Below are 17,018 nucleotides of genomic sequence, written 5' to 3'. Positions count from 1 at the left end.
ATACAAGGAAAAGAATATTATAAAATATTTAAATTTTGCTCCAAAAAAGTCAGTTCGGTCAATCTTATTGGTCAGGTCAATTGGTTTCGATATTTTAATGGTTACTTCACAATCAAAACCATTTCCGAACCAAAATGTAAGCCCAAGCTCAAGCCCAATTTCTCCACCACCACACCAAAATTTCAAGCCCAAGCTCGGCCCATTGATGCATCAGGGAAAGCGTGCACAGAAATAGAGGTCAGTTGGCGCGAAAGTTGAGAGGGTTTTCCCGCCATTCGTCGCAGTTAACTTGCAGGCACACTTCTGTCGATGGCCTGATCTAAGGCTCAAAGCAGGGTAGAGAGAGAGAGAGAGAGAGAGATGGCGGATGAGCCAATTGTTGCAGGCAGGCGGAGAAGCAGAGGTGCCGATGCAACCGCCCGGACCGAAGCGCTTGAGCGTCTTAAAGCTCTCCGCAGCGGCGGTCGGCGTTCCGAAGCTGGGTTCCAGATCAAGATGGAGGATCCGATTTACGACACCGTCGCTGAGGACGATTACGCTGCCCTAGTCGCCAAACGCCGCGAAGAAGTTCGTGGATTTATTGTTGACGATGATGGTCTGGGATACGGTGACGATGGGCAGGAAGAAGATTGGTCCCTAGCAGGTCGTCCTCCTTCCTCAGATGAATCTGAAGGCGAGAATGAAAGGCCTAAGAAGAAAAAGATAGAGAAAAAGGGTCCACCTCCTACGAAGCCCTCTTCTTTGTCCGCTGCGGCTGCTCTCATGGGGAAGCAGCGGATCTCGTCGATGTTCACCTCTTCGGTTTTCAAGAAGAGCAAGGAAGACAGACTCAAAGGGTTGTCCTCTGACAGCATCGTCGACAATGTGATTGCTGAATTCGCCCCCGATGAAGCTGACAGAGAGAGGCGGCGGAGGGGACAACAAATCTCTCTGCTGAGCTCGAGGAGTTTTGTATCTGTGGCTCAGGTTAAGAGTGATAAACAACCCATTGTTAGTGCTAATTTGGTGGTCAATCCTGAAGTCGCCCATATTGGGGATGTTAGCCCCCCTGCAGGTTTTCAAGAAAATTGTGATACGGATAATGGAAAAGACGAGTCCAGAGAATCAAAAGATGAGAGCGTTTTGAACCCTGAAGTGGGTTCGGATCCATTTCCACAAAGACAAGAATCTTCACCCAGAGAAGTGGAGGCTGCGGAGATGATGCCTGCTATCGCGGAAGCAAAAGCAGAACCTGTAAAGAGAGAGGAAGCGTTTTCTCTCAATGCCAAGATCAAAGTGGACAAGGACCCTGCATTAAGTGCGACTGCTGGGTGGCGTGCGGTACGTAGTGGAGAAAACGGGAATCCTATTGGCAACGAAGGAGAAGCGAACAACGTCCCTAACGTTGAAGATAAGTCGGAATTTTTGCTGGATTCAGATGGGTCTCTGCCCTTCTACATAATTGATGCTTACGAGGAGATCTACGGTGCCAATATGGGCACCCTATATCTCTTTGGGAAGGTACTTGTGCCTCATTTATTTTCTGTTGTTTCATCAAATATGCACTTCTAACATATTCTAAGTTCGATGGTGGATGGTTGAGAGTTGAGACCAATGCATAAATATTGCTAATAGAGGAATAGAGGTACCTTTGAGGAATCAAATGCAATGGATCATCACCACAAAATAATTGTTGCAATAATTATACTGGTAATCTGTAATTGTGCAGTTTTGTATTTGCTTTGCATGATGTTTATGACTTTATATCCTTTTACTTATGCTAGTGCTGAAGTCAAATCTCTCGTTCCAAAACAAATAGACTGCTCAACCAAAGAAATCCCTATTCAGTAAAAAATAGTAAAACCAGGCTCATGATAAAGAGAGAACCAGAATTTACTAAATACAGTTCAACTGTAATTTTACTAAAAGAAGTGAAGAAATATGATTCTGGTGATATGTTAAGTGAATGGTTGTGATCTAACAGGTTATATAGTTCAGATAGAGCAGCGACAGAACAGGATTCATGTACCTGACCCAAGTAGTTAGGATAAATTTTAGATTATTTGAGTTATATTTTGATTTTAGTAGGAAGGGCTACAGATGCCCACTTTATAGAAGATTGGTGCAACAGACTTGCTAATTCTTTTGACATAAGTGACTCCAATCCTAGGAAGGCAAGTAGGCTATTGATGCACATTCCCTTGGAACATATGTGTGAAGGATCCCTTAAATTCTTCATTTATGCAAGGCCCAGGTTCATGTTATCACCTCTATACTTCAAATCATGCAATGTCTGGTGCACACACCTTCATCTTTCTCTTTTAGGTCTTGCTGATTTTATATGTAGGATGGATAGGTCTGAAAGTGGAGAAAATCTTTGTAGCGTTTATCTTCTATTAACTTAGTTTTATCCAAATATAAATGCTGTTTTTCTGCAGGTGAACATGTCTTGTTTATGGTCAACTTTTGTTGAGTGAAGTGTCTTTGTGATATTGCTTTTGGATTATATGCTTGGTTCTTTCAACTCTTGTTGCAATTTGATGGGAAGTCATTTTGACGGCTGGGATCTGTCAATGTGTTAAGGTAAAAGCTGGTAGCACCTATCACAGCTGTTGTGTAGTTGTAAAGAACATGCAGAGGTGTGTTTATGCAGTCCCAAATGGTTCCGTTTTTCAAAATGATGTGATCATGGAGCTTGAGAAAGGCATTGCAGACTCTCGAATTTCACCAACAATTCTCCGGACAAAGTTGCAAGTATTGACTTTTGTATTATTTATTTGCAAATATGAAAATGTTTATGCTGTGGGTATAGTCTTTATATTGACGTATTTCTGCCTTTTGTCTTTGTCAGGAGATGGCATTAGAATTAAAGAATGAAATAGTGCAGAAGTTGTTAGATCTCAATGTGTCTACTTTTAGCATGGCTCCAGTTAAGGTATATAACTGCAATAAATTTTGTTGTTCTGAGAATATATATATTGTAACTAGTACATCTTGAGGTTTTTGGATTAATAATGTCCCTCCCCCTTATGTTTACGTGGTATAATTATTTGTTAAGTTACTTTAACATGTTGCAGAGGGGCTATGCATTTGAACGGTCTGATATACCTGTTGGTGAGCATTATGTTCTTAAGATCAACTATTCATTCAAGGTAATTTACAAAAAACAAGTTAAATGGTAAAGGCCACAAAATAATTTTGCTTACTCTGTCAACAATGTTTTTTTGTTTCCCCTGCAATTAGAGATTGCAAGATCCCCCATACTTGGTGTTCTCAAGTATAAGAATATCTGTTGAACTTAGTGTTTAAACTGTAGGCTAGGTGAATTCACATTCTTCATATATTACTTGTTATTTCTGTTTAATGTAAACCTCCTCTAAGTTGTTGCTTCTGAATAACAATGTAGGATCCACCACTTCCTTCTGATCTCAAAGGAAAAAGTTTCTCTGCACTGCTTGGAACACATAGCAGGTATAAGCATCCATGGCTAATTTCCTTGCACTTGATATCATGTCTTATGAGCATCTTAATTATTCTGGACTACCATATTTCTCATTCTGTAAGTAGTCCTTTTTACATCAAAGATTAGCTGACTCAAGGATTTTCTTTCTATTTCCCAAATTTTTGGTCTAAAGGGTTCAAGATGTTATAAACCTTGCTATGTTGATACATAAGCATATGAAAATATAGATTTCTACTTGAACTAAACTGGTGGGATTCTTTGGAAGAACTGATGCATTGTGTTCCCCAACTTAAGGACCGAATAGGGAATCATTGAGATCCATGATTAAATAAATGGCTGCAATGTGCCACTTCCAAGGGACTCATAGCCATGCTTATTTTAACTCTGCACCAGGGTTTAAATGCTACATGTCAATTCTAAGGAATGCCCCATCATAAGGTGCACACATTGAATTATCAGGATTCATTTTCGAGGGTTTGGCTAATTTTTTTTTTACTGCAAAAAGATGACAAACCTAATGCATCCAACTTTGCATCTAGGCATGCCAGCGGCAGTGCATAATGCAATGACAAAGTTAGACATTGTCTCATTTGTCAGAGGATATTTTTGATAGATAACAATTCTTCTAATGAAAAGTAATAGGATACAAGCCTAGAAAAGGAACATACCAGTGTGTTTCTGTTATGAGTAGATTGCTCTACTTAATTGGAAGTGGCCCTACATAAAGATCCCATATTGTTGGAGGGTATTAGAACACAGATATAAGGATGATTGGGTGATTGCTTCTTTTGTTGGCTAATCTACATCATGATGTTCTTCATTTCTGGCTTTGTTGCCTGGTCTCTTCAAACAAGTCCCATATCAAGCATTTTTATTTCAGGCGCAAAATGGTACAATTGACTTATATCCTTGCCATATATGCATGCATGCTGCCATTGCATATTTGCTATTTGTGGTGGGTTTCAAAGTTAAATCTTTTTTAAGGATCCTGGGATCGGTACTAGCTGTTAAGTTTTAAAACAGTCTACCTGAAATTTATGATGTTCTATTTTTCACTTACACCTAGTCAAGCATCAGAATTCGAAACTTTTGGATTGATATGACATCACTAGATCAAGGGCATGGAAACCAGCTTGAAGAACTGCATGCAATGATCTATTATTTATGCTTTTCTTTTGTGGATTAATTTTTTTTTTTGGGTGGGGTTTGGAAAGAGAATATTGACCAACATCACTCTGTGCAGTGCTCTAGAGCTGTTTCTGATCAAAAGGAAAATAAAGGGACCTTCCTGGTTATCAGTTTCAAAATTTTTCGGCTGTCCAGCTGCTCAGCGGGTGAGGTTTTCAATTGTTCTGCTGATCTTACTGTTTTAAGTAGTTTTCATATAATCCACTTGTGCATCTTTTTTTGGTTTTCAATGTAATTCTTCAATTCTAAACTCTTGTTAGGTGAGCTGGTGCAAATTTGAAGTTATTGTTGATTGCCCCAAGGACATTCATACCTCAACTTCTTCAAAGCTGATGCCGGAAATTCCTCCAGTAATTGTTTCAGCAATAAATCTTAAAACGATCCTCAACAAAAACCAGACTGTCTACGAGATCGTCTCTGCTTCTCTCATTAGCTGTTGCAAGGTCAAGGTAGGTTTATATCCGGTAGTTCTGTTGGTATGGTCAATATTGGTCATTAACTTGTCTAATTAGAATACTGCACCTTGTTCAGAGTTTCCAAATTTTTATTATTTATTTATATTTTATTTTTGGATTGTGGTGTATGAGAGTTGCCTTTTCACAATTAGTAATGCATTGATCTCAAAAGAAACTCTGAGTAAATCTTCCTTGCCTCCAATTTTAATAATCTGGTCGTAGGGCTGACTCCTCCCCTCGCCCTCTTCTGCTCGACAGATGACCACAAGAAAGGTAAAAGAATGAATTTAGTTGTCTGGACTGGAAAACCTGATGAATCTGAACCCATTTTTGGTCCATTATGCCTTTGGGATGACCTAAATTGGAAACCATTGACCCTAACATGATTTTTTGGCCTGAACAATATGTTGTGTTGACCTGGTCATGACTTCATTGATTTTCCAACTATGATTTACTTACATAGGAATTATTTGATATTATTCTCTTGGTGCTGCAATTCTTGGTAGTTACTCAAAACTGCTGTAAGTTTCATCTTGGATGAACTGAATATTTGAATGCTTTACTTATACTTGTTCCCTTCCAGATTGACACTCCCATGGCGGCATCAGAATGGAAAAAAGCTGGTGTTCTTAGCCATTTTACTGTTGTCCGCAAGCTTGAAGGAGGCATATTTCCAATTGGTTTTACAAAGGAAGTTACTGATAGAAATGTGAAGGCTGGATCTACAGTTCTAACATTCGCAAGCAGGCATGCATTTCGTGCAAATAATGTTTACTGGCAACTTTTATTTTTCTATTCAATATTAGAATATTTCATCTTTTCTCTTTAAAAAATGCATCTTCCCAGTTCTACTCATTAAAGTTTTCGCCATTTTCTATTGCAGTGAAAGAGCCCTATTAAATTGTCTGATGACTGAACTGTACAAATTAGATAGTGATATTCTCGTTGGGCACAACATTTCTGGGTTTGACTTAGATGTTCTTCTCCACAGAGCCCAGGTAAGCATTTCATCATATGAACAGTAGTGACACTTTCTAAACAATGAATTATATTAGTGTGCTGCAGATATTCCTAAGTTGAGCTGTAGGATGCTACACCATGGAAAATCTTCTTTTAAACCATATGGTTAAATAGTAATGAATCACTTTTGTATCCATGCATGAAGTTGAAAGTTTTTATTGTGGATGTATCAAAAGCATCCAGCATTGCTTCTCTATGAAATTTAATCTAATAAGGACAATATCTGTTCCTACTCATCACCATATTTTACAAATGATAGCATTTTAGTTTACCCCATCGCGACACAAGGTTCATACTCCAACAAAAAGCACCGGAAGAACGGTGATCAACCTGTACATGGCAGGGTTGAAATATGAACATTTTCTCTCCTTTGCATATTCTAAGAATTGTGACCCACCTGTTGCATATTAAAGGCATTGACACATTAACTGCTGATGATCGTTTTTTTCTTTCTCTTTTCAAAAGGCTTCTCAGCACATGAATATACAATTGCTTCTTTACTTCCATCAATAATAAAACTTACAATTTCAAAAATTGTTATGCAGGCTTGCAAGGTGCCAAGCAGCATGTGGTCCAAAATTGGCCGCCTTAAGCGTTCTGTTATGCCTAAACTAACGAAGGGAAGCACCATTTTTGGGTCTGGGGCAAGTCCAGGGATCATGTCCTCTATCGCAGGCCGCCTCTTATGTGACACCTATTTATGCTCCCGTGACCTATTAAAGGAGGTAAACTCGGAACAAGCTTACTTTTTTCCTCTTATTGTGTGGTCTTATACTACCATGTGTCACAGTTTCCAAATCAAGGAAGTTGTGTTGGTACCCATTGTTCTGAAGATGAAATTGTGCATTGAGTCTTGGTTCATGGTTTAGCTCAACCAGTTTTTCTTTGACAAACTTAATATGCCCAATAAAACGAGGGAAGGTTCAATCTAGTTTCCCACGAAACAATGTAATGCTGGTTCCAAGAGAGGCGGCTTTGGGCAACATCGTAATGTCTTGTTTTGGTTCCAGCTAGTGAAACTTGGCTTTCTGGTCAGGTCATAACTGTGGTTATGACCACAAACACAATTCCTAATGAAGGTAGAGATATGACATACTTTTAACCCCTCGAAGCTATTGGATCTCTTTCTCCCAGGTGAGCTATTCTTTGACACAACTTGCGAGGACCCAGCTGAATAAAGACAGGAAGGAGGTCACTCCACATGATATTCCCGCAATGTTTCAGACATCAGACTCCCTCGTGGAACTTGTAGGTTCTTATGCTGAGATTAGTTTCTTCTTCTTCTTCTTACACATCTATGCACACACACATACATAAACTCGTAACTGTTAGAAACTTGGGGTAGAATTTGATTAAAAAATGGAAATTTAGCTTCAAAGTCCTTGTGAGGTATTCTTTTTCTACTTTCAAATTTTCAAATAGACAATACTTGTGAGGTTCTTTGTGAAGCTGTTCATAGATGATTTGATATATGACTCTTCTAATATTTATTTGTAATGGAATCAGATTGAGTGTGGTGAGACTGATGCATGGTTATCCTTGGAACTGATGTTTCATTTGAGTGTTCTTCCCCTTACACGTCAGTTGACCAATATTAGTGGTAATCTCTGGAGTAAAACTCTCCAGGTAACTTCTCATATAATTTCTTGTTTCCTGTACTGGAGTATACATTTGAGGATTGAACTAGAAATCCAAACCTGCTCTTTCAGGGTGCTAGGGCACAAAGAGTGGAATACCTTTTGTTGCATGCATTCCACTCGAAGAAGTATATTGTCCCGGACAAGATTTCTGCAAGTGCAAGGGAAATGAAGCCAGCAAAGCGGAGAATGAATCATGGTGCTGAAGATGGAGATGTTGATGATTTGGATAACAATGTTGCATCTTTTGAGGATGTGGGTCAACAAATTGATCAGGGAAAAGGAAAGAAAGGTCCTGCCTATGCTGGCGGATTAGTTTTAGAACCCAAACGAGGTTTATACGACAAGTACATATTACTTCTAGATTTCAATAGTCTCTACCCGTCAATCATTCAGGTTATTCTTATTTTATTGTGTCAATTCTTTTACATTTTGTGCATTTCAACAAAAAGATATAGCAGAGTACTGCCTTATATTTTGGCATGATTTTTTTTTTTTTTTTTGATGATTTATAGGAATACAATATCTGCTTCACAACAGTTGAAAGATCCTCTGATGGAGTAGTTCCCCATTTACCTTCTTCTCAAACTACTGGAGTTCTACCTGAGGTATAACCACTTTGGTAATTATTGTCAAAATTATGTCCATTCAATAAATGTTTAAAACCTAAAGATCCTTGCTTCCATTTTAAATTCCTGTAAGTGATTATGCCCTTTAATTCAACAAAATGAAAATTAATTGGGTGGGGGTAGACCTTGAAGGAAGCCTTTTGATTTCCATCAGAAATATATCCAGTTAGATTTGATACTTTTTTGCCTTTTTAATTATAAATTTTCATTTTGTGGTGTTGTCTGAGAGTGGTTTGGCATCTGCATCTCGTGTCAATTTTGTGGATGTACTGAATTCCATAGTTGTCAAGGCGACAAGGCGACCCAAGGTGGTGGAGGGGTGCCTAAGCACTTAGGCGACAATTTCGAGTGTTATTTATTTATTTTTTTTCTAACATTATATAGTATACTACATATACCTTGTCTCATCAAAAATCAACGTTAAGCCACATGAAATCATCAAAAATCAACATTAAGCCTCATCAAGCCATAAAAAATCAACAATTAGAGAAATTTTTTTGTTCTCTAACAAGTTTGACTGATCAAATGATTTTATTTTACATAAGACTTTTTGTATTAGGTAGAGCACAACTTTCCAACAAGTCTAAGATTACTTAAGTAAGTTGTAACGACAAAGTTATGTTCCAATCAAACTTATTTTAAAACGTGCGAATGCTGTTAAAATCACTTGAATGAAAAGGTATTATTCATGTTTAAGTTGTTGACTTTAATTGTTTGGTAGTCAAGTTAATACTAAAATAACTGGCTAAGATTCATTCATATTTGTACAGTTGATTGTTATCTTTGTCCTTGTTCAATGATATTGAAATGATTTAAGATTTGGAGAGAGATGATAAGAGCTGCAAATAATCTATTTGCTTTTGAGTACATTTTGGTGCTGTCTTCAGTCCTCTAGAGTTCTCAACCGGTTTGTCTAGAATCTGATGAGGGTTGTTCTGGTTGTAAGTGCTTGGTTACAATATTCTTTGTTCATATACTTAAATGTTAGGCCCTGCTTGCTCCCCTCCCAGCCAAAAAAAAAAAAAAGAGCAGGATCAAAACAACATGCTATTGGTGGACATATATATTCTTTTTGCTTTTAGGGATGCTTTTTTTAGAAGTACTTTCTTAATGCCTGGTTTATTTCAGGTGGGAGTGGAGCATATAATTTTATATTTTTTTGGAGAAAGGAAATTTACGCATAGATAAGGAAAATGAAATTCCAACTGATTTAACAGTACTTTTAAGTTCTGTATTGGATAATGCAACTCAAGTTACTGTAACTTGACAAAAAAGAAAAGAAAAAAAAGCTCTTAAAATCAATTGTTTTCATTTCTTCACGTTAGACTTGTCTCCTGTTTCGTTGCCACTGAATGCCCTGTTTTCTATTTTTCCGAACTAGGGTCACTTTAAAATATCAACAGATTACCCAACATGTGAAGGTGCTTATGTTTTATATTTTCCATATGAAGAGCTTTCAGATGAGAAAACTGGATATATGGATCATCAAAAAATTGTCCAGTAAAATGATCCTAATGGACTACACTATTATGTTCGGCAGAAGCACAAATTGTGGTAAAAAAAAACTAACTTTGAGATCAACCTGTATAAAAATTTTGTTTTTCTTTTCTTTTTTATTGTTCTTTTTTTGTTGGTTCAGGGGAGATAGGCCACAAGGGATGGTTGCTTGGCTACTAGTGCAAGATGTGTGTGTGTGTGGGGGGGGGGTGGTGGTTCTTGATGTGGTCTATGTGATAACACCCATAGACTTCACCAGCTGAACACAGTGTCACCTTTAAGAAAGCCAGAACATAAGAAGGTTTGTGTTTAACCATGGTTTTGGGATGGGATAATGTTTGTTTCCATGCCTTTTTATGAGTTTCAAAATTTGAGATGTTACAGATTTATGCTTGTTTTAAATCAAATTGATTTAGCCCATAGTTGTCAAGGCATCACCTAGGTGGCAATGTGGACCTTGATGTCCAAGGTGAGTGGATGCCTTATGTATCGGGGTGCCCAGACCCAAAAGACAGGAAACACCTGTCAAATATAACACTCACCCAAGTGTCGTAGCTGCTGGCCATACCTTGACACTATGACCAAAGTTTAATTCATTTTGGTTGCAAGTTTCGGTTCACTCCCAGATATGAACTTTCAGTATTTTTGGAAAGTTTCTGAGAAAATTTTCAATTAAAATTAAAATCTAAATCCATATATGTACATTCAGCTATGCCCTCCATGGTTTGAGGAATCGGACTGGGTCATTCGGATCGGATAGGTATCGGCCTTGATTGATCCCATTCTTGTCCGATACCGTATTGGTAGATCAGAATGGATGAAGAGTAAAACGGTAAAAAATTGGCTTTAAAATTGAAAATAGGGGTATTTCAAAGACTGATCCAGGCCAATCTAGATTGGTATCGGATTGGTATCAGCCTTGACTGATTCCGTTCCCGACACCGAGATCACAAACCTTGACCGCAGAAAATTTCCTTCCGTATGGAGCTGTCCACGCAAGATTCCCGACTTGATTTGGGAATTTTGGCTGAAATGTCTGAAAAACCTTATATTTTAAACTGGATTGTTTCAGAGATGGTACACAGGCCGAAGACTTTGGCTGAAAGCAAACAACATTAGAACTTAGGCCACAACAACTATGATTCAACCAATAAGAGATTGTCATTAAATCATTTCAGTCTTTGTTAGTATATTTAATTGTGTGAGGAATGTCTTTCCTATGTCCTCCCTCTTGAGTCTTATTTGTCAATTTGTGTTTCCTAACTTTTGTAAGCTCTTCTAATTGTTTTAGTCGTAATTATATCTGGTTTCTAAGAATTTCAGGTATGCCCTACACTATTACAGTTTCATTAGTTGCCATTATTACCATGTAAATGTGCTATTCATGCATTGGGGTGCTGGTTCCTCAGTTGAATGCAGTATCCACTAATTATTATTTCATTCTTGCCACTTTTTAATTGCAGACTGAGAATTAGTTGCAAATTTTACTCTTTTTGTAGTTGCTGAGGAACTTGGTTCAAAGGAGGAGAATGGTTAAGTCTTGGCTTAAGAGTGCATCAGGTCTTAGGGTTCAGCAGCTTGACATTCAGCAACAAGCTCTGAAGCTCACTGCAAACAGGTTTGTGCTGAAATCTTTTCCTTTCATATCTTTTTTCTCTGTTGCTCCATTGCCAATTTCACTTGATTTTATCTGCAACACAGTATGTATGGATGTCTGGGGTTTTCCAACTCAAGATTTTACGCAAAGCCACTTGCAGAGCTTATAACAGCACAAGTAAGAGAAGACTGGTTTTTATGTTCAAATTGGAAAATATCTATGCTGAAGAATATGGTTTCTACCTTTTGGGGTAAACTTGTTTTTGCTATATACTAAAACATATGACTTGTTCTATAGGGAAGGGAGATCCTACAAAGTACAGTCGATCTTGTTCAGAACAATTTGAGCTTAGAGGTAAGGAGCTCCCCCCACATCCCACGCCCCCCAGAAACGAAAAAGAAAAAAAGATGACATTGACAATTGATGAATGAATTTTATGTTCTTTCTTTCAATTTCTTGATGAAGTGGTCCGAATCACCCAATTCATGGTGTCTTAAGGTTCTTTTGAAATTTGTAGGTCATTTACGGAGATACAGATTCAATAATGATCTATACTGGACTTGATGATATTGCAAAGATCAAATCAATTGCAGGAAAAGTTATTCAAGAGGTATTTCTCCCCCACCCCCTCTTTCTTCCTCTTTTTATTTTATTTATTTATTTTTTTGTGGGGAGGGGAGTAAGAGATGAGGGCTTGTTTGATAGTGAATAGATTGGTATTAAGTTGTTAGGAACTAATGGTATAAACTTGAAATTACTTAAAAGTAAAACCTAAAATGAATATTTCTATGGATAAAACCTGCATAGTCTTGAGAAAAGGAAAATATGCGGTTGCGCTGAGAACCAAGCACCAGAATAGCAAGAGAATTCTCATTATTAATCCTAATCCTTAACATGTGATGATACAAAAGAAATTCAGGACCTTCATTCAAAGTGTCTGATGCAATCTGGCAGCCTAAAAGTAGGTTCAGATGCAAACCACAGGTAAGGATCGCAGGACAAATTCCTTAGGACCAGAATACAGAGATTTGAAGTAACTTGAAACTGAGAAATGGGCTGTAATTCAAGTCGAATGGCACTACGGAATAGGGGAATAAACTCTCAAAATATGGTTCTGATCCAACGGCTGGATCTGGAGTTGTAGCATACTGACTAGAAAATAGAAACTTTCCAAAAATAGATTTAGAAACCGGTAGAAATAGATATTCAGATTTGGTAGTTAACAGAAATAGCAAGTAAGGAACATATAAAAACATAGGACAGCTCTAGTAACAAAGAAGGACAAATTAGTGTGTGAGACTGGAAAACAGTGACTAGAAGAAAATAGAAGTTTCAATAAATAGTAGTGTTGCAACAGAATTAATGAACAGGCAGTGTAATGCCAACAAAATGTGGAATCGATGGAATGAAGTGTCAATTATGGCATTAGAATCTGATCTGAAACTAAGAAGAAGTAATGGCAGTTTGTGGACAGAATAATAATGAGAATATCAAAACATAATGGTAAACTGATATGTGCAAGAATGAGGAAAACAGAATTTGAACTTGTATGGGCAAGGATGGAGAAAAAAGAAACTGAACCTTAAAAAAGGTGGAAGAAAGATAGAGAAGAAGGGTATGGACTAGGCCTCTCACCTAGAATAGAACTTGACTAACATCTCACCAGTTCAACTTGGCATCCCACCAAGATTGCCATTGCATCTCACAAAAAATCACAACAAATAGCTATAGTGTTGTCAAAATTGTTGGTAGTGGGTGTGATCCCCTACTCTTTATTTATAACTTCATGGGAATAAGAAAAAAAGGAAATCCCCCATGCTTGGAAGGAGGAATCCCTTACAACCTAAGTGTCTCTTCAAAATAGAAGCTATTCTAGAATATTACAAATAGAAACTAATTACTTATTCATGTATAGGACTTTAGGACTTAAGATTCCTAATATTTGGGCTTTATAGAATTGGCTCATTACAATAGTAAACCCGAAAATATAAAGCCCATGGCCCATACAACCTATTTGGCACTCAAACTAAACATATTAATCCATTCTTGGTCCGGTTTGATTTTCTGGTTTGCTGCTGTCCTTGTTCTTTTGAACTACATAGGGTCTCACCTCAAAAATCTCACAGGTCATAATTCAACCCGAACAGTTGACCATAATTAAGAATCCAGTATCTGTCAGCCTTTTATAAGACTTGATTGTGGATTGCATATCTATGCTGATTCATTGGGGTTGACCACTAATCCAGTCCCCTATCTTTGCTTCTGCTGTATATGTAACTGTGACCTCAACTTTTTTATATTTAGGTCAACAAGAAGTATCGGTGTTTGGAGATTGATCTTGATGGTATATACAAGCGAATGTTGCTTCTAAAGAAAAAGAAATATGCAGCTGTTAAAGTGCAGTTTAAGGATGGGACGCCGTATGAGGTTGCAATTGAAATAATTCCCAATCATTTTTCTGGAATTGCTTATAACATGCCCTCTTGATATATACTAGTTGGTTTACCATGTTGGAGCAGGTCATTGAACGTAAAGGTCTTGACATGGTCCGACGTGACTGGAGTTTACTTTCAAAGGAAGTAGGAGATTTTTGCTTAGGCAAAATATTGTCCGGAGGGTATGCATTTGTTTGGAGCTCAGCTCTACCAACAGACTAGTCAGCACATTAAGACCATTTTTGTAATTTGCTACTGAATATAATCACTTGGCCTGTCTTACAATTGCAGGTCATGTGAGGATGTTGTTGAGTCGATTCATAGCTCTCTCATGAAGGTAATGCCAGGACCTCATGTGGATTGCAGACAATAATGTCTAAATTGTGCAGTTTCTGCATGGTGTATGATGCAGAACCGGTTGTTTCTTTTAACTATTTGAACGTTTATTATTCAGGGTTTTAAGAGCAAAGGACAATATCTGTAACCTAGTCCATCCTTCCAAAAATAAAAGCTTCAAGTTGGTTTTAGTTTTTCTTTCTAGTGCATGTAAAATAGTTTGAAACAAGTAAATGCGAGCTGCACTTTGCCAGTCAACCGGGTTCTAAAAGTTGCAGTTTGCAAGTAATGAAAAGAGGAAAAAAGAGACATTTTAGATTTTTTTTTCTTATTTATTACTTTTTGTTTGTCTAACAGGTACAGGAGGAGATGAGGAATGGGGAAATTGCACTTGAGAAATATGTCATCACAAAGACACTGACAAAACCACCAGAAGCCTACCCAGATGCCAGAAACCAACCTCATGTGCAAGTGGGTCCATGCAACAATCATTAAGGCCATTTACATTGTTTGACCAGTGATAATGATTTGTGCTCTTACCTTGATAATTTTCATTTGGCTATCCTCTAGGTGGCACTTAGATTGAAGCAAAGTGGCTACTCCTCCGGGTGTTCTGCTGGGGATACAGTCCCTTATGTCATTTGCTGTGAGCAGGTATCATCAGCTCTCATGCAATATTTCAGCTTCAACTTTGAACGAAACAATATTGGACTGCCAGTGTCTTTAAACATGTAATACTAATATATGCAGTTTCCGTGGTCAGGGGACTGGTTCCAGTTCTTCAGCAGGGATAGCTCAGCGGGCTAGGCATCCTGATGAGTTGAAAAAGGACAATGGCAACTGGATAGTTGACATTGACTATTACTTGTCACAGCAGGTTTCCTTCATATTCTGTTGGCTCCACCCATCCTATTGGAAGATGTTCATTTTTCATTTGCTCAATGGTTGAGTTGGTTTCTCTATGCAGATCCATCCCGTAGTATCACGTTTATGTGCTTCCATTCAAGGGACGAGCCCAGCACGTTTGGCTGATTGTCTGGGGCTTGACTCATCCAAGGTTTGTAGCACCTACTCTGGTCATCCAATGTGAGAAGTATTCTTATTTGCTGTGGTTGTATTATTGACAGTGTAAGCAATTGTTTTGTTTAGTTCCAAAGTAGAGTCAGTGAAGCCATCAAGAAGGACCCATCTGCCTCACTCTTGTATGTTGTAGATGATGACGAGAGGTAAGTTTTTCTACATGTTACATGTAGACTAATTACTTCAAATACCATGCTAAAATGTGATGGATGCCTTTTGATGAAATGAAACTACAGATTTCGTGGCTGTGAACCTTTGTGGTTGTCATGTCCGTGCTGCACCAGTACCTTTGAGTGTCCTGCAGTATCCAGTTTATTATCCAATTCAAACAGTGAAAAGCCAGTAGGAACACAAGCAGAAGAATCCTGCGGCAGTTTCTGGAAACAATTGCAATGTCCAAAGTGCCCAGACGTGGGTGATGGAAGTAGAATGTCTCCAGCAATGATAGCTAACCATGTAATTTTAGGATGGCTGTTTCATGGAATTAGATTCATTCAATTGTCTTCAAAGATTAAACAGATTTGCTAACTGATTCTGCATACATTGTCACAGGTCAAAAGGCAAGCTGAAAGCTTTATCTCGATGTATTACAAGGGCTTAATGATGGTGACTGCTGATTACTGATTACTGATTTTTATGCTACTCCTAAATTCAGATTCATGAACTTGTTTGGATTTGACTCAGATCTGATTAATTATTAATTGTTTCACTTCAGTGTGATGATGAAACTTGCAAGTACACCACTCGTAGTCTAAACCTGCGAGTGATTGGCGACTCAGAGAGAGGAACCGTTTGTCCAAACTACCCTCAGTGTAATGGGCACCTTGTAAGACAGGTCCAAGATCGAACCCCATCATGCAATTTTTCTGTTACCTCTTCATGTCTTCTGTATTTGCATATATTAGAAACTTGGCAATTTTTTCTGATACAGTATACAGAAGCGGATCTGTACAAGCAGCTCGCATATTTCTGCCACATTTTGGATACCACACGATGCACTGACAAGGTTAACTTTCTACCTTACAAAATCTGTGTTCATTTTTCTTGGTGAATGAATACAACTCATCCAAAGACATTGATCTCTATCATCTGTTTTTGCTGATGGGTTTTGCAGTTAGACACCAATATTAGAATGTTATTTGAGAAAGAACTTGCCGGAATCCGCCCAGCAGTTGATTTGGCAGCATCAACGGCACAGAAGTTGCGGGACCGGTGTGCCTATGGGTGGGTCCAACTACAGGACCTTACCGTATCGCTATAACCAACCAAAAGAAAGGATATTCAGAATTTCAAGCTCATGACCGGCCAATTCATGTAGTTTACATACATAGAAGTTTGATGTACAATAGGACGAATTGAGGAAAAGAGACATTCACATGTGATGATGAAGTTAATCATATCAACTTGGTCGATTTTCCATGTGGAGTTTCAGTTTTGATGTAATAACCCTCCTGATACAGGATGAATAAAATACCCATTTGTACAGCCAAAAAGAGACAAGTTGTGGTTTGTTTGTCATGGATGTACATAGGTACCTCAACCCTCCCACCCTTTTCCTCATCTTATTGGGCGTAATTACTCTGCTTGATCTTCGACCGAAACACCAAAGTAGTGTGGACAAAACGAAGTGCATAATTTCTCAGAATGACACCCATGCCTAGTTGAAATAAAATGAAGTCATGTAGGAGGGGCTTCGTTATAG

At 38.1% G+C, this 17,018-nt stretch overlaps 1 protein-coding gene across 1 annotated transcript; it reads left to right on the top strand.

The window, feature by feature from the left end:
- Positions 1–309: 309 nt before the first annotated feature.
- Positions 310–16,809, top strand: LOC122082305 (DNA polymerase alpha catalytic subunit). Its single transcript, XM_042649763.1, has 31 exons — positions 310–1,500; positions 2,563–2,733; positions 2,831–2,914; positions 3,057–3,131; positions 3,386–3,450; positions 4,686–4,776; positions 4,891–5,079; positions 5,669–5,832; positions 5,969–6,083; positions 6,651–6,830; positions 7,240–7,353; positions 7,612–7,731; positions 7,815–8,138; positions 8,258–8,350; positions 11,368–11,486; positions 11,570–11,642; positions 11,763–11,819; positions 11,983–12,075; positions 13,770–13,892; positions 13,985–14,082; positions 14,192–14,237; positions 14,594–14,707; positions 14,807–14,890; positions 15,000–15,113; positions 15,204–15,293; positions 15,386–15,462; positions 15,553–15,772; positions 15,869–15,922; positions 16,032–16,151; positions 16,248–16,322; positions 16,431–16,809. Exons 1-31 carry the CDS (start codon positions 361–363, stop codon positions 16,575–16,577), a joined length of 4,629 nt encoding a protein of 1,542 aa, XP_042505697.1. The 5' UTR covers positions 310–360; the 3' UTR covers positions 16,578–16,809.
- The last annotated feature ends 209 nt before the right edge of the window (positions 16,810–17,018 follow it).

Source organism: Macadamia integrifolia, chromosome 6 (genome assembly GCF_013358625.1).
Source record: "Macadamia integrifolia cultivar HAES 741 chromosome 6, SCU_Mint_v3, whole genome shotgun sequence".
Taxonomy (NCBI): domain Eukaryota; kingdom Viridiplantae; phylum Streptophyta; class Magnoliopsida; order Proteales; family Proteaceae; genus Macadamia; species Macadamia integrifolia.
Note: the sequence above shows the minus strand (reverse complement) of the source record. Positions and strands in the feature narration are given on the sequence as shown.

Bases quoted from the DNA above. Each gene is read 5' to 3' on its own strand.
- LOC122082305 (XM_042649763.1), top strand. From the start codon at position 361: ATGGCGGATGAGCCAATTGTTGCAGGCAGGCGGAGAAGCAGAGGTGCC. The intron at 3,451-4,685 runs GTATAAGCATCC...CACTCTGTGCAG, and splicing joins CTGCTTGGAACACATAGCAG to TGCTCTAGAGCTGTTTCTGA. The intron at 15,114-15,203 runs GTTTCCTTCATA...TTCTCTATGCAG, and splicing joins ACTATTACTTGTCACAGCAG to ATCCATCCCGTAGTATCACG.